At 40.6% G+C, this 22,899-nt stretch overlaps 1 protein-coding gene across 1 annotated transcript in view; it reads right to left on the bottom strand.

Moving 5' to 3' along the window:
* TENM4 (teneurin transmembrane protein 4) overlaps positions 1 to 22,899 on the bottom strand; it is a 508,662-nt gene that overhangs the window by 150,135 nt on the left and 335,628 nt on the right. The window contains exons 11-12 of the mRNA XM_074860410.1: positions 8,005 to 8,106; positions 3,305 to 3,499 (exon numbers count right to left, since the gene is read on the bottom strand). Of these exons, the coding sequence (XP_074716511.1) occupies positions 3,305 to 3,499; positions 8,005 to 8,106 (297 nt within the window). The remainder of the gene's footprint in view (positions 1 to 3,304; positions 3,500 to 8,004; positions 8,107 to 22,899) is intronic.

Here is a 22,899-nt window from a genome sequence, read left to right as displayed (position 1 = left end):
GAGAAATTCTTCCCATCTCTTGAAACGGTGTGTGGCAGTGCCCTGGGGATCAGTGACAAGTGTCAGTCTGGCTAAGCAGTAAGGAGAAAGCTGCCCAGCTCCTGGCTCTAAAACAGAAGAGCAGAACACGGCCACTGCACACACAGCAGGTTTGCGGTTCATTTCCCCCCCCCTGTAAAAGCTAATAAGAATCCCAATGACCTGTTTAAGATCCAGAAACCTTAAAAAGAAACACAACAGCTGCTCTGATAATTCCCCGGATTCTCAAAACCCTCTCAGTCTGACAAGTAATGGCTCAGCAATTACTATCCCAAGGCATGTGAGAGCATTTTCTGTTTTGATTTCTGGAGCCCTGCTCGTAGCTGGAACAATCCTCAAAAATTGTAAGAGGCTGGAAAGGATGAGTCTATAAATCTCCTTCACTGTTAGCGAGCTGGGAGCTAGGGTGCCAATTTTAGCATGAGACCCTTGAAGACCTGGCCCTGTTCTTTCTCAGCAGTAATAAGTACGAAAAGGACTAAGAAACAGACTAGCAGCCTCGTATGTTCTCAGCAGATGGTTTGAACATAGAGAACAAAGATCACAGCCTAACTGACAAGAGGCTACCTCCAGGCAATTAATCATCCCCTCTGAAGGTCAATTGGGAAAAAGGTGAGTTTTACAGGGGGCTCCATCACAGGAGGCAGACAATCTGCTATCTCAGCTCCAACACAGACGATTATAGGAGGGGAATGTGCATGTCAGAACCCCCCATTTATCATAATCCCAAGGCCATTTTTCATGTTGAAATGAGCCCTTTCACAAAATGTCACACACAATGGCTACTTTAATCTCAGCCTCACTAGCTGTATCTCTTTAGGCTTTCTGCACCATCGGAAGAGCCCTGGGACAGGATTACGGGCTTCTGCTTTCTTCTTAATCAATTGCTTAGTGGATTTGGAGTACAATGGTATATTTTTAGGGAGTTCTGCTTGACAAATTTAGCTGCTCAGCTCTGGGAGAAGCAGAGATGGGGAGCAGGGCAGGCGGGAAGAGCTGACAAAATCTAGTATACTTGGAAAAAGAAAAAAAAAAAAAAGAGAGTTTTGCATATATCTGTGTTGCTGCTTGGAAAGTGTCCCAGATGGTCTAATTCCTGGTTGGAAAATGCCCCATTTATAGTTCAGCCTTGTGCAGAGCCTTTGCCAGGGAGATAAATCATGTAGCAAGCAAGGTTAGTGCCTCTTCTACACTTTTCCCCAATATGCTTCATGCTTCATTGGTCACACAAGTTATTAGGCTTATTCGGTACCCAAAGAGTAACTTCTCATTTTTCACTGCTTAAATTTGCTCCCCTCCCTTTAATGTCTCGCTGGGTTAGCCCATGCCTTATAAAATATGGGCCAATAAACTAAGGAAGGAGAAAAGAAAAACTCATGTAAGATTGTTGGCTGATGTTTTATAAACATTGCTGAACTTCTATGGGGGGAAAAAGAAAAGACAGAAGAAACCCTGGAATGAAAACCTATTATAAACATGGACTAAGCAGTGAAGCTACGAGAACTGAGAAATAATAAAAAATAATCAATACCAGATGGTCCTTCTTAGAAGAGAAATTAAAAAGTAAAAGCAATTTAAAAAATAGTATAAATCAACTTTTTTACTAGATCTAAATATATATATATATGTCCTCAAGATTTCCCACATGGCATATTTCTGAGTTACTCCCCCCCCTCAAAACACAATGCAAATTATGCCTTGAATATGAAAACCAAATGCATACTTGGAAACATACTAAACGGCTCATAAGGAAAATCATGTTCTCTTTGTTCTTCATTCTTTTTCAAGTTTTTACCTAGTGGGACTGACACTATCCCCTGCTATAGTGATAACATAAAATAACTGAGTAGTGTCTGGCTTTTCTGCTTTAAACGTGACCAGGGAAAAAAAGGTTCCTGTTAGAAGAAGGGCAAATCTTACTCTGATTTACACACATTAAACACGTCTGGCTAGAGGCGAAATCAGGATCTTTTCATTTCTGTTTATCCAGTAAAGTTATGAACTAGTAAATACGAGGTCTATGGAGACACTTTAAAGATACTTCAGTAGTCACCATCTTTGGGTTTTGCATGCCCTATGGCTTCATTGAATTGTGCTTTCTTAAGGCAAAATGAAGCTTTCTCAAGAGATGGATTTATTGTTATAGAGCTGATACTGTCTTGAACTCTAACATTTACTGACACTGAAGCCATGTTACGTCAGAGATGTCCCACTCCAATACGTTTAACGCATCAAAAGAATTGCTAGATGAGATGCCATTTGAACGTCTGAATCCAATTCAGCCTGTTTTCATTATCCGTAAAATAAAGCCATTCCAGATAAATCTTTATCCTGCACACATGAAGACAACCATAAATTAATTGAAGCCATTGTGATTCTTACACATGTATCAAATGGATGTCTTAAATCTATCAGGTGGTGCAGTATGTATTTGTAGAAGCGTAATTTAAACATAATTAATTATCAGGTCATCTGCATGGAATTTTGAGAATAGCTTTCAAAAGTGTTGAACATCATTCTTTAAACCAGGCACTTTTGGATGTATTTTTATAACTGTCCAAAAGATTTGTACACTTACAAAACTGTCCACTTTTTTATTTAGTAATAAGAAGCAGTCACAGACTTGGGAGGATAAAGGTTTATGGTGGCAGGTGAATTCCTACAGAAAAAGGTAAGATTAAAGGTAAGTGCTAAAAGGCACCATATTTCTGAGCCACAAATCTAAACGTAAATGAAAAATGTTTGGGTGCTAATGTGAGAAAAAGATATGGAAGAGGCATTAAAATAGTATCTGATTTTGAAACAGAATTTAATGAAAGGCCTGAGCATTTCGAAGCTTTTAAAGCTGACAAGAATCAGGGAATTTCTCTCACAGGCCACCATTTTGTGTATGCAAGCAACTGAAATCACTTGGCATAGCACAGCAGAGAACAAAGCACTGTAAAAGTAATTATACATCTAGATGTGTAAATGGAAATGATGCTTTAATAAGAACATTTGAACATATGATTAGATGTTCTGGTCTTTCAACTAGATTTGTCTATCTGAAGTATTTGATGGCTTTTCATCCAATTATTAAACAAATATGATAGCTAACGACAAGTTATTACAACATATCATTTTTATGTTGCATCCAACTATTGTATCTCTAAGGTGCCTATTACTGTTCTGTTTAAGTGCCAGTCCTATTCTGAATTGCCTCCATCCATGTAATTACATAACGACAAGCAAAGCAAAAGGGTAATTGAATGTATCTTGCAAATACCTTCTTCACAGCTCTCGCCTTTGTATCCTGGGTTGCAGATACAGGTCCCCATGATGCACGTGCCATGGTTGTTGCAGGAGACATCAATGCACTGGTTTGTCGGGACATCACATTCTGCTCCTTTCCAGCCACTATGGCACAAGCACCTCCCCTTCATGTACTGCCCATTTCCACTGCACAGCACTGGGCAGGACGCTGGGGACAGATAATGGAAATCACATTACAACACAACTGTACATGGCTCTCACTTCAAAAAAGAGCACAAGACTCCAGCATGGGATTTATATTCTTCATGCACAGTCTTCAGTGGGGTATGTTGTTCTTTTCTTTGCCAAAACCAATTCTTTTACGTGGATGACACCCAGCTGTTAACTACTTCTCCTATGACTGTTTAAAACAAACACACAGTGCTCCTGAGTTAGAATTATCTCCTTGCTTTGTGTCTCTGATACTTTTTTTCACTAACTAACTCAGAATTTTCTCGTATTCTGACTTTTCAATGTGCTGGTGTCTTCCTTCAGCAGCACCACTGACCTTAGATTGCTCACCACTATCCCTGACCTGCTGCCAGCCTTCGTACTTTCCTTGACACTGCCTCTGTTGTGGACCTTAGCTGTACACAAATCACTCCCCTGTTTTCCTGCTGTAATTCTCAGCTTTATGGGTTTCAGTCGCTTTGCTCAGAGTCCAGAATGCCACGTTGAGACTGTTTGCTTGATTTAGCTCATGTCATACCATCAACTGAATCTCCAGCCCCCTTTTTCGGTTATCACCTCTGCTGGACTCCATTTGTCATCAGACACAATGCAAAGCTGGCCTCTAGTCTTCCCAAGCTCCCAGTAAGAAAAGTTCTCCAAATCTATCCTCTGACCTTTGATCAGTTTATAAAGAATTCTTAAATTGTCCTTGTTTCTGGCAAAGTCGGATGATTCTCAAGGCCAACCAGATACAGGATTTCTTCCCTATGATAAAGGGGATAAGAGGAAGATGAAAAGCTCAAGCTGTGGCATGATGGATCCCATGATTAAGTGTTTTCTGAGCTAAATTTGGAAAATGGCAGGCAGAGTGGGATGGGATGAACTGAAGGATACAGAGCAGCCTCCCCAGGGAAGGAGAGGGCATCCAGGACCGGATCCCAGCCTCCATGACCAAAGCTTTGGTAATCGCTGCTCTCTAAGCTTCCTTCAGCTCCTCTCTGATGATACCTTCTTCCTTTTCCATTCTCCACACCTGCCACCTTAGGCTCCTTTTGTCCCCTGTTCTGATTTTTCCAAGGAAGCTGCTGATTTCTGTCCCTCAGAATCAATAGCCTTCCCCTGTACATTATCCCTTGAAACTTCTTGCTTAAGCCCTGTCTCTTCCATTTCATTTTGCTGAAGCTCAGATGCAAGGACATATTTTCAACACAGACTTCTCTGGTTCACTGTTGCACATCATTCTTAGGTGAGAGCAGCTGGGCTTCTCATCTGCCCCTCAGAAAGGCAATTTATGAACATTTTTAAGCAGGACAAACGTGAAAGGAATATTCCAGTCTGCTGCTTCATTCAACTGCATTAGGAGTGTGATGAATACAACGTACCTCTTTTGCTTCATTCCTGACTCCGATTATATGCAGGAAGAGGTATTAACAGATAGTAATCGCACAACGTGCATCCTGTGTTGTTTCCACGTGTCCTTATAGTCAAGTTGGTTTGAGTGTTAAAGAATTATAGCAATCTCAATAAAATACAAAGCATTGCCAGCTCTGACTGTTAAGCCAGTTTGATAAGCAGTGAACTATATTTGCCTGACCAAGATAAAAGAGGTTTAGAAAAGAAAGGAATTTGGCAACTGTTATTACTAAAGAGCCCTCTGTTCACTTTAAAGGAAGCACATTGCGGTGCTGCGTTTCAAGTGCATCATTTGCAAGGAGATATCTACCTATACAATAAAAGACATAAATTGTTTAAGATACACTGTGTTGTGTACATGGTTCACAGCAAACGCACTCTGTAATTTCACTTTTCAGCTAGGCTGATGAAATTTTCTGCCCCCCCATCTCAAATTTCAAATGCTCAGTAATGGAACCTGTTCTTTCAAGGCACTGGAAGAAGATAGTCTGCAGCTCTTTTCAACAAGAAGAAAGAATAATTGCCTTTAACCAGTGAGAGGTTGCTGAGAAAGACTTAAATGTTTTCTGACAAGACAGCTGATCACTCAGTACAAGATCAGATAAATTACTGGCCATCTGCAATAACACTGTTACTTTACAGAGCCCTCTATGGAGAACACCTTCAGCATAACCTGGAAAGTGCTGCTGCAAATAGTAATGGCAAGAACAAGACCTCCTTTGTAGCATACCATAATGCATAAAGACAAAAAAGGTTTCTGGATTTTTTCCATTGCTACTTGTGTAACTCTTTTCCATATATAAAGATACATAATTATTGTTTGATCATTTAGATTCCAACAAACAAGCTGAAATTATAGTAATTCTCTAGTTATGGTAGCAACAATCCAAATGCACACCACTTTTCTTGTAAAGTTTAGCATCAGAGAGTAAGATCATTCGTTTGTTTACTTTATACAGGACTTCAAACCACCATCTCCCATGTTCAAGCAGGCCTTCAAAAGGCCCAACAAATCACCCACTGGTGATTTGTTCTCATTTACTTGGTTTAAAATAATTGGTTAATAATACATTAATAATCAACCATTATTAAAACCAGAAGGGCTTTCTGCTCCACAGTTTCCCACTCATTTGGAGGTGAATTACAAGGCTGAATTGAAACAAAGGAACACCCAGGAAATCTATGACCTAGAAATCTTCACATGGGCAGAGACCTGCTTATTCAAGGATTACTGCTACAGGGACTGATACAGGGCTGCAGACGGATACTGTAGCAGCCTTACACATGCCACAGTTGCTGCCCGCTGAGGGATTTATAGGTCAAAAGTAGCATCTTAGATTACCCTGAAAACCAACAGGAAGCCAATGCTGGGGCCCTTGTATCTGACGCTCATGGCAAGATGATCCATTTAACAAGCCCACGAGGTGGAAATGCATACACAAATATCATTTTGACGCTCCAGGTATTAATCTGTCTTCCTAAAGGCAGAGACTAATCTGTGATCTGAACCCAGATGATTCTGAACCAAAAGACAGAGTCGAATAAAAGGTGTTCATATCAGCCAGAGTAAGCACTGTCCTGAAATGGAAGATACTCACGTGGCTCAACTGAAGTGTCTGAGAAAGCTCAGTATATAACCCATGATGGGAGGTAAGCTCCTTTGAAAGGGGATTCAGAACAAAAGTTTAAATATTCTGACTCACAGTGAAGGAGCTTCTCCTTCACTGACTCTACAGGGAGCCTTCTGGGGAACAAACCCTGAACTTCTGCCCCTACCTAAAGTTAGGAGGTGTGAGCAGGAATATGCTATGGGAGATGGAAAAAAACCCTGCTTTTGTCTCCAGCTCTACAGATCTGAAAAGGAGCTTTGGAAATGCAAACCAAGTGTAAGGAAATGCAAACCAAGTGTAACCTGAGTCAGCAAGAAGTTTGACATAACAGCTCTCAGGGATGCAGATTGCCACATCCATCTTACTGGGCTGTGAACTCTGAAACACCTCTGGGGTTTTAGCCTGGACCACACTGCCTCAGCAGAGAGCTCCCTGCAGGTGGGGTGTGCGGCCCTCCTTATCTCTTGGCTGGGCCACAGTGATGTGACCCCAGCTCAGCTGGAGGGGGAGACAACATGGGGTTGGACAGAGTTTAGCTCTCTCTCCTGGGAAGGAGCCAGACTGCTTTCCAAAGAAGCAATGGGCTGGGGTGAAGGCCTGACCTGTTGCCTTAGCAAAGCTCCTTGTGTGGGCACTAACTTTTTACACTACCTCCCTCCCCAGATTTATAAATCTGCACTTAGTTTGTTGGACTGTGAGAGCCAAAAAAGGCCTTGAAAAGGTTGATGCACAGCATTCTGGCATTTCCCACATGCAACATTTTGATTTCTCGGTCTGAAACGTGTTCTCACTAAATGTACTTCAGTTTGTTTTTCAAATGTTTAAATAACCTACAAATTTCAGGTCAAATGAAAATCCTTCCAAAACCATTTATTAAAAATACTTATCACTTGAGCAGAAAAAATGTATTGCATTGTTTGCTGGGGTAAGCCTCCTTCTCAGTCATCCCAATGTTTTCACTTTTGGCCAGAACATCCAGTTCTTCCTGCCGTTACTCCACTCCTAGCCTTACTGTAACCCTGCCCCACTCCCCACAGCCAGGCTGTCAGCAATCATTCATGCTCAGGCAGACTTGCAAGGCCTGCAGCAATGAAAAAGGCACTTAATTTTTGTATAATCAGCATCTTAAAAGAAAGTATCATTATAGGGACGTGCCACACAATGATAGAGTGCTCTGCTAAACAAACAGTAATGCCACATTTATACATCATGTTTTCTAAAGTTGCTTCCAGAAAGAAAATTCCCCATGTGACATTTTGCCTGTCTGTATGCAGCTAGGGGGTTGTGTTGTTGCTAAGGTCACGGCAATCATGACTAGTAGCAAACAAATCCACAGATCCAACACTTTTCCATTCTACTGCAGTGTCCCCAAGCTGGGTGAGGTGTATTTTGCAAAAGGCACAGGCAGGAATATAACTTCCACAAGAAAAATGTTAACCGAAGGGGAGAGGGGAAGAGTTAATCAAGTATAAATTCCTACCTCTGCCACAGTCAGGGCCCAGAAAGCCAAGGAAGCAATGGCAAGTCCCAGACACGCAGTCTCCATTCCCATAGCAATTACTGGGACAATTATCCACTGATTCTGGAAAACAAAAGAGAATTCAGATACTTTTTTAGGCAAGAAAACACCTCTGAGTTTGGGAGGTCTCCGGATGGCAAGACAGCTGAAACTTCAAAGCAATCACTGCACTTGGGGCTGAAAGCATTAGTCTGAGCTCCACTAAACGGTGCTCATGCACTTACACCAATGGATAGTTCAACTGTAACACATTAGTGCAGAGTGACTGCAAATCCTATGATTAAATCGCAGCTGCTCAGCACCCACCACGCTTTGGCCTCACTCAGTACCTGAAAACTTCCAAATGTCTTTTCTTCCTGCTTATTTTTCCAACCATTTTTCCTCTTTGAATTTATTGGGGAGAAGCAACACACTGTTCTCACAGCAACACACTCACCTTTGGTCCAATTTTGTTGACTCGGATAAGTGAACTTTGGGCATTTATTTGTGCCAAACAGTAGAAATGTTCCCCTACAAAGTTACTGAACACAGGCCCTCAGTTCATCCTGTCTGCCTGCTGAAGGATTATTTCTAACCAAATGCCTTCTGGTTTGTTCTGCAATATTATACAAACAGCCTCAAGTGCTGGGGCTAATATTGTATCTTGGTGGAACAGGGATGGGACTATTCCACACTTTGTTCTGTTTCTAGTTATCATCTTAAATTCCCTGACTTTGGCAAAAACACCGGCTATTCATTTTTCAAAGAAAGTTAACAGGTAAGCAAAATGTTATCTGGCACTTTTATTTTGAAGACAGTTCAGAATATTTGGGCTAAAAATTATCTTTCATAAAAGAACACAAGCTGGTAAACATTACATATCAAAAAGAGAATGAAAATAATTTTATTTTTTTGATTAAACTGTGAGTGAAGACTGAGTAAATGTGAGTGGGACTTGCAAAGATGATGGAATACCATGGTTCATTCCACACTATTATTTCACATTTTCTCTGAGGGAGATGTGTATCAGATTAAAACTGCATTCAGTTATACAGGAGGGGCACCGGTGGTACATCTGTCATGGAGTGGAGTGGAAATCTCAGCCATGTGAATAATGACTGCGCTTTCATAGATGTACTTCACGTACTTCACGAGGCCTTGTGGTAGCAAAGATATTTGTAAACTTCCTATCGGTGCAATTGAAGAGAAACAGCTGCAGCAGAGATGTGCAGATTAGTTTCTAATCACAAATGAAAGGAAGCCTGTTTCTGGATGGGTGTTCTCCAAACAACAGAGGTTTCTGAAGGACATTTTAAAGGACATGATGTAATTTAATCATTCATAAAGGGCAACAGCAGTTTTAAATAATAAAAACAGCTTCAAGCATTTATGTTCTAAATCTTGGCATCAGACATCTCATAATCAGACAGCTCTATGCAGCAAGGAAGGTACAAGGAAGTGCTGTCAGTTTTCTAACACTTAAGCTCTATAGTTAAGCAGATATTCACTTTACAGTGTATGGAAATACAATCACAGCATGTAGTCAACACTTCGGGCTTGATCTGCCATTTTTATTCCAATCAAATAGCAGACATGCTTCCTAGAATAAAGAAAGAGCAACTTTTACATTTATACTGATATTTAGGTATACTAACTCTCACTTAATAGCATGTATGAACACAAATCTATCCTGTAAATGAAAAGTTAATATTAGCCTGTATGTATATAATCTTCAGAACTTTGTGATGCTTTAATTTCACTGCTGAATACAAAAATAATTTTGCTTTATGCATTTTTTCTCTATGCTTTTTTTTACAGTGTTTATATCCTTCTTGTCTTCAAGAAACATATGCAGGAATTTAGAAAAGAAAAGCAATTTATTTATGCACATACACATACTTACACATATGAAGAACATAAAGAGTGTGAGTACTGTGAAACAAGATAATGAGACGGGCAAGGAGATTTAACAGCTCCTGTTGCTGAAAGGGTCAGTTCTTTCCTCCTAATCCTCTCATCCTAGGTACAAGTCTAAGGTCCCTCTTCTTGTGCTGGTTCTGGCACTTGTCAGACCCTTCAACAAGTTGGTTAAGCTCAAAAGGTGGCAAAAATACTTATGCAGCAGCGAAAAAAATAAGTGAATTGTTTTCTACTGCCCCAAAACTGGGAGTAGGAGTAGGGACATGTCTCATGAAAGCTCACCATCACAGTGTCGTTCTGGGTCGGGGTCTGCAAGCTGTAGCAACACTGCGTAGAGGTTACGTATGCCTGACCTTTGAAGTCAGGGGGAATACCTATGTCAGTGCTCAATGCAGGACAGACTCTCAGAGTTATGACAACATCTATGGTATATTAAAAGCTTTTTTAAAAGCTTTTTCCAAGGTTTTGCTTTAAAGGACTAAACTGAGTCCTCGAAAAGGAATAAAATATCCATACAACTTCCTTGTTATGTTTATGGAATATAATAAATAATATTTATGCAAAATAATAAAAAATGAAAGTAACAACTAAAAAGCAACAAAGCATCAGGCATGGCAGCTGTTCGAAAGTGTGACAATGCACTGCACCAGCTAAAGGGTAATCTTTGTTACTAGAAGTACTATTTTGCATGTATAGTGTGGCTCAGCTGGTGTACCCGTGATGCCTAGGACAAGACAGGCAATACTCAGTACACCAATTAGATGTCGACTGTAGGTTAAAACTAATGACTCTCATCCACTATACTGACTATAATGAGATCTAGCAGTTCAGAGTGACCACAGAAATGCAGCATACCTGTGCTTAGGTAACAAACTTTCCTGAATCTTAGGGTGAATCCATTTAATGAACTTTACTCCAGTAGTGCTTTCTTTCCTCCTCTGTCTAGTTCAAATGTAGATATCATTATCAGACACCTATAATTGGCCAGATCCCATCCACAGTGACCAACATTAACGCATGTCAAAAAAATATTCATGTGTATTTTGTGGTTCATCTACAGATCTGGTATTTTACTTTGCAAAAATGCAGCAATATGCACACAGATCACTTCATATATCACCATCTCCTCAATCCTTGATTTCCCAGACTCTTCTTTGCAAGTGTGCCCTAACTGCATCATACCATATTGTGGCCAACACAAAAGCAATAAAAAAACAGGTGAATGAAACCCATTCTATCTTCTTCACTGAAGCACCTCAGTAACTCTTAATTGTGGCCTGAATAGCCTATGCTACTAATACTAGAGTAGGCCCTTAAAAATTCCTTCATCCTACTTCATTGTTTTCTCTGATGCTCCTTGTTTTTCTAATTTAGCCAAAAGCAACATTTGTAACGTTCTCCTTTTACACTAGCTCACTTTGCCCTGGAATAACCTGCCTGATAGAGATGAGACGAAGTGAAAATAAACTCTTCCCCCTCAGTGACTGGTGCCACTTGGCATTTTTTAGCAGTTAAGGAAACAAACTTGCCTGGTGTGACTTAGGGCAATTAAGGTCTCTGCACACTCCCAAAAGTTCTTCACTACTGAGAATCAACTCTGAAAAGCGATGAAGATTCACGCAGTACACCTTTGTCTCAAAAGCTGCTCCCAAACAGCTCAAAAAGTATTTCCATAAAGGAAGCATTGAATGAATCTGTTTTTTTCTCGTGAACTCCAGAGCTAATGAGAACAAACCAGGCTTGTGACTTAGGCTTGTGAGCAACAAGTCTGAGAGTCGTGTGTGCTATACTGAGCATGGTCCTATTCATATTCTTATATCACAAACTGGAAGTTCTTTTTACTTTGAAGATTGCAGGCATTAGCAAGTCGTACTCACTTAAGACTTCTGATAAAAACCTTTGTCTTCATCCCAGTACTGAATTTCATTTCAGCGGTTACAGACTGTGCCAGCTGGACAGCTGAGTTGATTTTCTGGCCCTTCTGAAATGTACACATGACGTGTACACACATCCATGCACACTGCTCTACCACCCAAATTTCAAACTAAACAGGAAGAGGCAGGTGACTTGGCATAAGAAATTAGGGAGTCATAATGGGGTAACCCTAGAAAGAATGAAGAGTCAAATGGACTTTCAGAAGCTAGAACTTAGCCATGTTATTATCTAACAGGGCGTAGATGATAGAAGAGAGTAAACTCTTTCATATTCAGGGAACCCTTAAGTTAGTGGCACAAAGCAACTGTCTTTTAAGTATGTCCACAGTGAACACTCCTACAGAGCTGACAAACTGTCAATCAATAAATAAAAACAGGTCACTGCAGTTATGGCTAGGTTCTAGTCTCCATTCTACAGCTTGTTCTGTAAGCTGTTTACATAATTATAAGGATATTTCCAATATATACAGAATTCCATATGGTGTTTTAAGAATAGTGCCATGGGAACTGCTTTAGAGAATCACAACAATGTTTTGTTTCGTTTTATTTAATTATTAAAGTTCACTGTGAGACCATGGACAATTCTTTTTTAGAAAGAGATATATGTTCTCTGTTTTCAGTCTGACTCCCACGCTTTCTCTTGGCTTCCAAATCTCTGAAGTGATCGGACTGACATCAGCTGGTAATTGCAAAAATTGTTAATTGGGGGGTCAGCCAATGGATGATGCATGGTGCTTTCATATAGTTTTGCTATTGTGTCCAAAGAGAACATTGAAAATGCAGTTCCCGTGCCACCTTTCAACAACCAATGGCAGCAGGAACAAACCTCCTGAAAGCAAACAACTCACACTGGGGACAGACCAGCAAAACTTAAGGTGGTGTGGCTTCTAATGGGGACTGCAGAAGCTTGCGTATGGAAGCAATTGTTCTGCCAGCTTCAAAATGTAATTAGCAACTGAAAAAAAAAGTAATTTCCTGAATATTGTGAACATCCAGATCTCCTCTGAGAGAAGGAGTAAATGACATAATGAGACGCACGGTCTGCAGATCGACACTGTCTCATTTTGGAGAATGGTACAGAAACGCTTTGTCTGAGGCAGCAGGTATTCCCTAACCTAGTCCATCCTAGCTCAGTCGGGAGAAGAACGATGTACAAAAATGCTTCTAGATTCATAAAAATGAGAGGACGAAAACACTGATTAAATGTGAAAGCCTAGACTTCTCCAAGAGCCAAACTCTTCTTCTGAAGTACTCTTTAAGGTCCTTCCCGCTCAAGAGCTTTAATTATCAAAGCAGAGAAAGAAACAAACGAAAAATCATGGTCTGGAGCAAAACAACTTTACTTCATGTACCACGTTGACTTACAGCTGCTGAGGATACTTTGGGACTTTTGCCATTTGCCTCACGGGACTTTTTTCAGTACGAGTAGTCTCACAGCTGGCAGATTTTGAGGGAAACTTGGCTGAAACCTTTATCCCATTGCTTGTTTTCCCGCTGCAATCACTCCTTACCCTGAGAGAAGCTATAAACTGGCATGGTCGTGCCCATACACGTAATCAGACTTCACACTACACTATCTTTCATTTAAGGGTATCAACGAGTTCAAAAGGAAATTGCTAATTGTTACCATTCCCATTTTTTTAGGCTGGTAATCTGAGGCATAGACAAATACAATGTTTGCTTCATATCATAAACTGACTCATGTGACAGCAAAAAAGCTCCCAGGCTAATGGTCTGCTCAGGGGACCACTTTGCTGCTGACAAAAAGCCCCGTGAAAGCCAACTCTACTGTGGTGAGCTCTATAAAGATCTGTCAGCCTGGCTTACAATTACCTACATGAATTACCTTTATCCAGATGAAATACAATAAACATATTAAGGAGGCAGACAAATTGTTAGGCTCTTGATGGACTTCTTTTTTATATACTCACCATGTTTGTTGGTCAGCGGTATAGCTACTTTAACAGTATTTCCGCCTTATTTATTTACTATGCAACATTCAACTTAATAGCTTGTTTCTATATCTTTGGGCCAGAGGCCAAGGCAGATGTTTGCCTGACACCAAATCCTATTAGAGGCTGCAGTAACATAATTGTGTGTTAAAGATAAATATTTTATAGCCTACACTTGCCACCAAGCATCATCATTCCCTAGGCACTTAGAGGCAACTATCTATTGGCAAAGAAAAAATAGTTATCTAGCTGGCAACTGAAGGTAGTAGCTTTCCTGGGAGCTAATAAGCACCGGGGCTGCTTTCTAAGAACTGATTAAATGCCATTCAGTGCAGTGTGGCTGTATGAATTCAAATGTAACTATTTCATTCGATAACCTCAAAGAGTCATTCTGGAACTGGCAGTGTTTGGTGTCAGAAGCATGTAGGAATAGCACGGAGGTAGAATAATTATACTTTAATGAATCAATGCAAATCTCAGTTTCTGGAATGAAGGTTCGAAGAAAATGAAACTTGTTTTGCCAATGAGAATATTAAATATTAGAAGTGAGATGCAAAGAAAGAAACAGGGGTTTTTTTAGGTAACCTCACTGTCTGGCCTCTTCACCTAGTAGTCTACTCCACCTCTACACAAGAAATGGCCTCAAAATCTTTTGCTCTGTGCTGGTGAGAAGATATATGAAGATGCTGAGCCTGAAATAAAATGCCATATCTTCCAATCTAGCAACCCAGTAAGATACAGTATATATACTGATTGGTGTAATAAAAGGTTCTACCCTTTTCTTATAAATGTCAACCCTTTGTATACACTGATGCATTAATTTTTTTAAAAAAAGTAAGTAAATTAAAACAAATTTCTGGAATAAAACAAATATTTAGAGGAGAATTGTTTACTGTATCAAATAAATACATACATTTATTGTTGCACAGACAGAAATTGTTCCTGACTGCCCACTGACTTCTTTTCTGCCTAGTCATGTCCCTCTGACTAAAGAAGATATTTTGCTGGGAGGGAGGGAGCACACATGGAGCAGGGCAGCAGGTAGTTCCATTCCATGGTTCATATCTAACCTTGAAATCCTCTGTGTGAGCCACATCAATGCAAAAGGGCCATAAGGAGTGCACAGCAGCCCTCTCACGCTACAGTGAATTACATCCCATGGGAGAGTGAAGGGACACCACATTATTTCACCTTATTCTCTGCTGCTGCACCAGAGTAACCCTCGCAAGCCACATATTCTTTCTCCTAGACCTGATTGTCCAGGATAAAGCTGTCACCTACAAGCTCATTGCAATAACATCTCTCTTTCACAAAAATGCTCCCTGTCACTGCCCCGACTACGTTAGCAATAATTTTAATAGGAAGTCAGGCAGTATAACATGAAAGGCAAAGAAGATTCTGAAGCTCTGTGAACACATTTAATTTACCTCACAGTTGCAGAGCTTGCAGTCTTGTTTATTTTTCAAAGAAATGATGCTACTCGATTGAATTTCACTGCAGGGTAGGTAGGATTCTAAGCCTAGAGAACTGTCACCTGCCCTTGTAATTGTGATAACAATGCCAAGGGAGACGTGGAGGTGAGAGGGGATAAAACAGGTTTCAGATACCTCAAAACATCGGACCTGACATTAGGGGCCGAAAAAAAAAAAAAAAAAGGGAAAAACCCCACCCTGGGAACAAAGGAAATGTGGAAATGTTTGGTCTGGTATTCTCTTGCTCCTCTTCTTCCTTCCTCAGCTGAAGTTTGAAAAGACCGGTTCCTTCTTACGGTACATCCTCACCTGCTGAGATTTCGATTTTTCTGCTTCATTTGTATTTTATAAGGCTTTTACATTTCTAGCTCAAGTAATCCACACCTGGCAGCCAGGGATGTGAAAGTCTTGACAGCATCATGGAAACTCAGTCATTATTTCCGAGTGCTCTTTCACAGTTTCCTCTTCTGTAGGGCACCTAGTGTGATGCTGATACTGCTAATGCCACTTGATGTTGTGCCAGATTTTGATTTTTTTTCTCTTTCTGAAGGCTGGGAGTTCTGTTTTAATTAAAGATCTATGCATATAACCCTGTTTTGCTCTCATATCCCAGTGGAACTCTAACCTTCACATGCAGGTATAAGGATGCTAAATTAGGAAAAGGGCAACAGGCCTGCAGTCCTTTAAACAACTCCTTAAATCACTCCTGATTCTGGAAAGTCAGAGTGAAGTACAGTAACCACAGTATCCAATTGCATGTCATTCTTCCTCCACTCTTTTGTTGTAAGAACTTTTTAAAAAAAGCAATTTGCAATGGCAGATACCCCACATCTCCATCAGTGTACTGACAGCAAATACCCGCTCCACTCAGCAGTGACTCTAGAGGCTGGGCGATTTTAAAAGGTGATGGTAAAGCATAAAAGGTTTGGTGTTCAGGATCAGTTTGGGTTGCTTACTGAAACCATCAAAGGCTGCTGAGTTTGCCAAATTTGACGGTACATCATGTGAACACATTTTCCCTTGAGATGTCTGTACTTTTGCTTCTAGGCCTGGCTTGAGATATCTGTCCAGGTACTCGAATGTCTCTCACCACAATAATGTCAGTCTTTCTCATAATATTTCAAGCACATTCGACTCTGGGCCCAGCTGGAAATACTACAAAACCAGCTTTTTTTGTGCACTGTTTTTGAACTTCTGTTCTACAGAAACAGGGACCAAGTGGGAATAGTTTGGGGAGTAAATAAAGACGAGAACAAGCCCAACTGTTTCAGAAGCCTGTGCCACATTTGGTCTGAATTTGGTTTGCCCTTTGAGAGAGAGCTTTATCTCACTGATTCATTCCTTTCTCTTACTGCTTTCTTTTTAAGAAGAAATCTTTCCAGTGCAGAATGCCTCATAATCGAAAGCTATCAGATGGTTGAAAGCATAAGGTGTAATGGGATTTCAAAAGCACTTGGGCACTTGTCTATGTATACTACCATTTAAGTTAATGGTAAAATGTCCTTTGGCTTCACCAACTTTTAGAAAATCCTGCTAATGTATTTCTGCTGTTCATAGGGATATACAGGGAACACTGTTTTCTTCTGTGAGAATGTAAGCAATGCTAAAAGCATGAAAGGGTCTGTGAAATGCAGCTCCTAAGGAATTGTACATTGACCATATGAAAAAACCCTCTGTTCTAAAACACTTGAAATATGATCACAGTTTAGAAGTTAGCTGGAAAAAAAAAAAATCAGTGAATGATTTTAAACAAAAGTAGCTGTTAGGCTGAAGCCTTCTTCTTCCTTCTACAATGCAGCTTCTATGCACAATAACATTTTAGTCCCATACTTGTAACATACATATGACAAGGCTGTGGAGATCTAGAAAGACACCTTGCAAACATTTCTTTTCTTCCTAGTTTTCCTTTTTTGCAGCTGGAATATTTTTAAACCTGAATTTCGCTCCAGTAAATGAAACTCTATTATTCCCAATTTGCCCAAGGGATTACAAAGAATTTTTTTTTTCTTCCTTCCCACTCTCATAAATTGTTACAAACTAATACAGGAAACAACAATTATTCTGCCTTCAGGGTTCAACTTCTGGAGCTGCACTAGCAAGCGGGAAGTTACTTCATGTTCAGTACATTACAATTTCTGCTCCTGTAGCTCAGGGCAAGGCTAAAGCCGGCTTTGAGTTTCCTTTTAAATGATGTTGTAAGTTCATGTATTCTAGGGGAAAAAAGGTAAACCATTTTTGCATACACACAGAGAGGACCTCAAAAGTGATCTCATTTGGTCAAACAAATGCCATGAAAGCTTGGCAATGATATAATTTTGGGTGCATTAAAGATTAAGTCGCATTTTACATAAAGTCTTTAGCAAATATATTCAGCCTGAAAAATAAGGATGTTCTGGCTGGAATGATTGATGTCTGAGGTTCAATTAAGTAGGCGCCTGGTGCTAGGAACATGCTCTCAATTATGATGCCTGGTCTCCAGACACTGCTACAGAAGGGCCTGAGTCTCCTCTAGCTGTTACGTCAGACCTGCCCCCCTGCAGAGATGCCCTCCGTTCCCTGGGGCATCTCAGGTGCCGCTGGATGCCTGTGCTCAGGCAACTGCATTGAGCTCTCAGTGGTCTTTGCCCAGGGCGAGAGAAAAAGCAGAATTCATGGCTCTGTTTCTGCCTCTAGCAGACTCACTGCACAATCTTGGCCAAATCATGTTCCTTCTCAGAGCCTCCAGCAAGCCCTCTAGAAATCAGTTTAACATAATTTATGTAACTTTTTCTGAGACTGTTGTAGCACTTAGATAAAGAAAGCAGTCACACATCTAATACACAGACCAGGTGTTATCATTTAAAAAGTCAACATATGACAGAAGTTACTGTACAGACTACGTCCTTATCCCACTCAGCCCCCGTGCAAAAGGAGAGATTGGTCTGGTAACTCCTGAGGTGCCGACGTTGTTGGCTTCTGTGGTCAATTAAATGCATGCAAGTACATACACTTTAATGTAGCCTTTGGAAAATTAAGTCTTTAAAAAGTCTGTTGTTCTAGTACAGAAAGGGTTCTCCTTTTGTTTGCCTAAGTGGACGAGTAACTCCCACAACCTTATTTCCGTGCTTTAGCAGGGGAACATTCATGGAAAGAAAAGTCTGCACAGAGCTGTTCTAGCAGCTCGGTAATACGACACAGGAATAAAACAAGCTGTGCTTACATTAGCCTGCAGTCTGGGGTGCATGGAAAGAGCTATATACAAAAGTGTAAAAACGAAAACCATATGCACTGTTTTACACATTTTTCCCGAAACCCTCAGATAGCACTATATGCCATGTTATTAAGGCAGAATTCTGCTGTTCTGAAAAAAAATTGAATTGAAAAAAAGGGACAGAAATAACAGAAAGAAAGAAAAGGCTTTAACTTCGGTATTAAATAAACCTTTTCTTGACCCTAAAACTAAAGTAATTACCCCAATCAATAAACCTTTTGTACAAGCTCTGTCAGATCAAGAGAACTTGCCTGCCTGCAAACAGCGCACTGACAAGCAAGTTCAAGGCTACCAGCCCATGTAGTACAGATGTAGGCAAAGGTTTTCAAAACAACAAATCTACCTTCGCTTTTCTACCACTTTAAAGCATGATCAAAAGCAGACAAAATCTGGATCATTGAAGACATTCAGACGTCTACCTTCTACTGAGATGAATACTTATTAGCATCCAAGCAATCTTTACAAACATGGCTTTGTTTCTTTTGTGCAATATAAATGAAAATATGTGTCTGCTTGTCTGTTTTTCCCACCCAAATTATCACTTGTAATCATAAGATCTATTGAAAGAGGAGTGTACGTATACAAAATAAACAAAAAAACAAGAAAAAGCTCAAGTGTAACATTAAATAAATTATTGCATCTCTGCTTTAAAGTTAAGCTAGCTTTACATGCTGCAATTTTCTACTGCTAGCTTTTACTCATAGAGCATCAATGAAGAGATACACTCTGTATGGAAAGAGCAGCTGTGGAAGTTTTTACAGCCAAGTATCTGACCTTTACAGGCTTCTTATTATTTAATTATCTTTGAGATGTGTCCCTAATTTCCCCTTTATTAAAGATGCCTTGCGTCTTCAAAAGAAAAATCCTGAAATAATAATTTTGCCTGCCATTATGGCTTGGGAAGCAGGGTTATTATGTAAAAATTGTTTCAGACACTTGCAGAGAGAAAAAAGGTCATCACAAATAACATCTAGATTTGAAACAACTGGTCTGACTTCAGGTTTCTTGGAAGTGCTGCAGCTCCAGCAGAAGCAGGCAGAAAGCTGGAGGTAGCATTTAGGGAACGGTGTGCCATAGGATCACATACAAACGTTTCTGAGGCTGAAGGGGGTTTAAGAACTGGGAGCAATGCTTGATCTGTTAGGAGTCACCTGAAAAGGCAGAGAGATAAACTCCAACACTGGGACATGCTCATCCCCTTTGCTCACTTCGCTCGGAAATGAGACTGTTCATCAACTTTGGGAGAAAGGTCAGAAGATTAATGGGGGTACTGATAAACCTACCGTTGACTTCTTGCTGCTGATGTTTTAAGGGCCGTATCATTAGCCATCTAAAAACATCAACACTGCTTTACCGAGAACAGTAAACGAAAATCCTCTGGGCACGGGGAGTGCAAACTAATGTGAAAAGTTTCACCTCCACACAGCCCTCCTTCCATTTCCAGATCCAGGCTCAGGGTATGTTTGCTTTTTATTAAGCTCTATAAAGCAAACAGATTAGATTTACACATAGGCTGGATGAAAAAGTGAAATCTCACCAAGCACACCACTACACCTGCTTGGAGAGGGGAATTCTTGCAGCTCATAGAAAGCTCAGACAGAGGGAGGTCACCCCCCATTTCTGGCTCTCCAGGTGATACCCCACCTATCAGACTGGGCTGGATTTGACTAGGATAGAGATGACAATCTCCTGTCTTCTCGCCATCCTTCTGCATGGACTAATCAGTTCTCACCAAAGGACCTTAAGTCCTGTGGCCAGCTGGATGTTTAGTGGACGACACCTTGCAGTGCTGCAGCATAACCTTAGGATAAGCCTAAGTTTTCAATCAAGCAGACCTGTCAACCTAACATCACTCATGAGACCAAATTCACAAGGGAAAAAAAAAAAAACCAACACAGCCTGACAGGAACTCATAAATGCTCTTTTTGCCTCCTACCTGAATTGAGTGGCTGTGTCTTTTCTAAATACTACCTGACTGAGACCTACAAGCTCTACCACACTCAGAGAAGCTAGGTAAGAGCTGAAAGTAGGAAACAAAACACCAAAAAAGGGGTGGCAGCAACAAGAGGTAATCAAAAAAGGCACTGACAATCTGATAGAGTGTCTGTCAAGCAAAGGCTTGTAATGGGACGCACAAAGCTGAAGGCAAAAAACTATTTGAGAGCATGCAAAGCTCTGCTGTTATTTTGCAGGAGGGAGATCAATAACATCAAAAATGAAGTTGTGACTTTCCTCCCTGCCATAGTTCTCATATGCCACTATATTTCTTTTTCTCTGCAGAGCAAGAAAAGAGTTTTGAATCTGGGAAGGAACAGGCTACTAATTATTTATCTGTAGAGGATTACCACAGCGTGGAAGTGATCAAAAGTCCCTCCGTGAAACAGGGGAAGGGCTAAGATGACCACACTCACGCGATAGGGAAGAACACCACTTGTAGTAACTGAGCACTTCCATGGAACAGCTGGAGTCTCAACAGTTAAAGGGTCCTGATTCAGCAAAGTACTTGCTAAACTTTCAGCCTTTTTTTTCTGTATGTAGCCTAAGAAGAAGTTCAGAAGAGGGTAGCTGGGACAATAAACCCACTTCTCCTCATTCAGAGTCCTAAAGATCTAATTGTACATGGAGGAGTTTTAAGTCAAGTAACTCAGGCATTAAGGAACTAAAAGGAAGTGTAAGCCAGAACAGCTCACAGCCCATGTTAGTCTGCAGAGGCTCCGAACTCCTCAATATTTACATGAAACCATTTTAGACTTTTCCAGACATTAGCAAAGCAAGTGCAAGTAACATGAATGGCTTTGAGACTGTAAGTGCATCACACTTCTGCATCCCCTCTGAATTGGAAACTAGTAGAGTTTAAGTTAGGCTACACAAGGGCAGCAAAAATAAGGGAAGAAAATCTGAGTTACTCAGGCTCTTTCTTTTCCCTTTGCTAAGAACAAGCTAAACACAAAGGCATTTTCACTCAGAGCTAAGGAAGAGTCATTCTTGTCACCTCTCACACAAGGAGGGTTCCCAGACCCATGCTCGTCTCTGTGCCCTATAATTTCTTCTCTCTGAGCTCAGTCCTACTGTGAAGTGCTCCTCTCAGTATCCTTCTCGTGTGTGAACTGCTGTCCTAGGGACTGTATGGGGGTGGGTGGGTTATATTTTAGGCTATTGCAGGAAGGGAGTTTGCCTTTTGATGTATATTGCAAAGTGCTGTATGTGCTGGCAGCCCCTTATAAATAACACTGCCGACTCGCTTTGCACTTTGATGAAGAAAGTACTTACGGTAGTTTTCTTTACGGATAGCAGGGGGGGCAGAAGGAACAACGGTCCTTTTCTTAAACTTAAGCGTTGTCTCTTGTGCAAGATAAAAGTGAGATAAAACCTATCGCAGGTGTTCTACATGTGTTTCCTGTTGCTTGTTGGGTGACATGCTGGTAAACAGAGATGCTCTCCTCTCACAGACAGCTGATTTTGATTTTCCTTTTGATTTCTCTGTGGCCCTGCACAGTTGAGCTTGCCCGAGCTCAGCAGTAACAGCTGCTGGAAGACACTTTCTCTCTGACTCCGTAGGTGCTGTTTTTAGGCTCTCAGATGTTTCTTGCTTCTACTGAGCAGATTTTTGGCCAACATCTCTGTCTCAGATGTGTTGATTCCAGCTGATTCCTCAGCCTACTATTTTGCTCTACTTATACAAGATTGCTCTGAATAAATCACCACTATCAGGCAGCGGTGAATCCACAAGGCGCTTTTCAGAGAAGTGTTTCTATTAGAAATTTCACAAAGTGCCACCAATGTCATTTACAAAAAGGTTAATGTATTATTGAGAGACCTTGACTGTCCATTCCTTTATAATGTCTTGCATTGTAATTCAGAGGAATGGGATATAAAGAAGCTATTAAAAGCTGAAAACTTCCCCAGCATAATCTTTTTTTCCCTCCACCTGAATTGCCTGTATTATGCAGAAGTAGAAGCTCTGACAGGCATTATGATGCTGTATTCTCCCCAGGCTTACATGCAGTGGCATGTAACAGGCACACATTTTGACACCACCTAACTCTTTAGTGATGATGACTCCACATCCTTTTAGAAAACAGGCTAAACTGCCATCTCCTGCCCTCAAAATCAGTGCTAATGCTCCTGAGTGGATTTAGTTATATCTGATTCCAAAACTGTATGATGGACAGCCTCACAATTTATGAAATTAACTCTGTGTTATCAAACTGGGAATACAGATGCTTTTTTCCAGTTTTCTCCAGTTTTCTCTAGAATAATGGAGGCCAAATCATTCCAGACAAGCACTGCACAGTAATTGCAGTTGGTATTGTCATACAGAGCCTGCAATGATTTTACTGGCTCAGAAA

Source organism: Strix uralensis, chromosome 2, assembly GCF_047716275.1.
Source record: "Strix uralensis isolate ZFMK-TIS-50842 chromosome 2, bStrUra1, whole genome shotgun sequence".
NCBI lineage: Eukaryota > Metazoa > Chordata > Aves > Strigiformes > Strigidae > Strix > Strix uralensis.
Note: the sequence above shows the minus strand (reverse complement) of the source record. Positions and strands in the feature narration are given on the sequence as shown.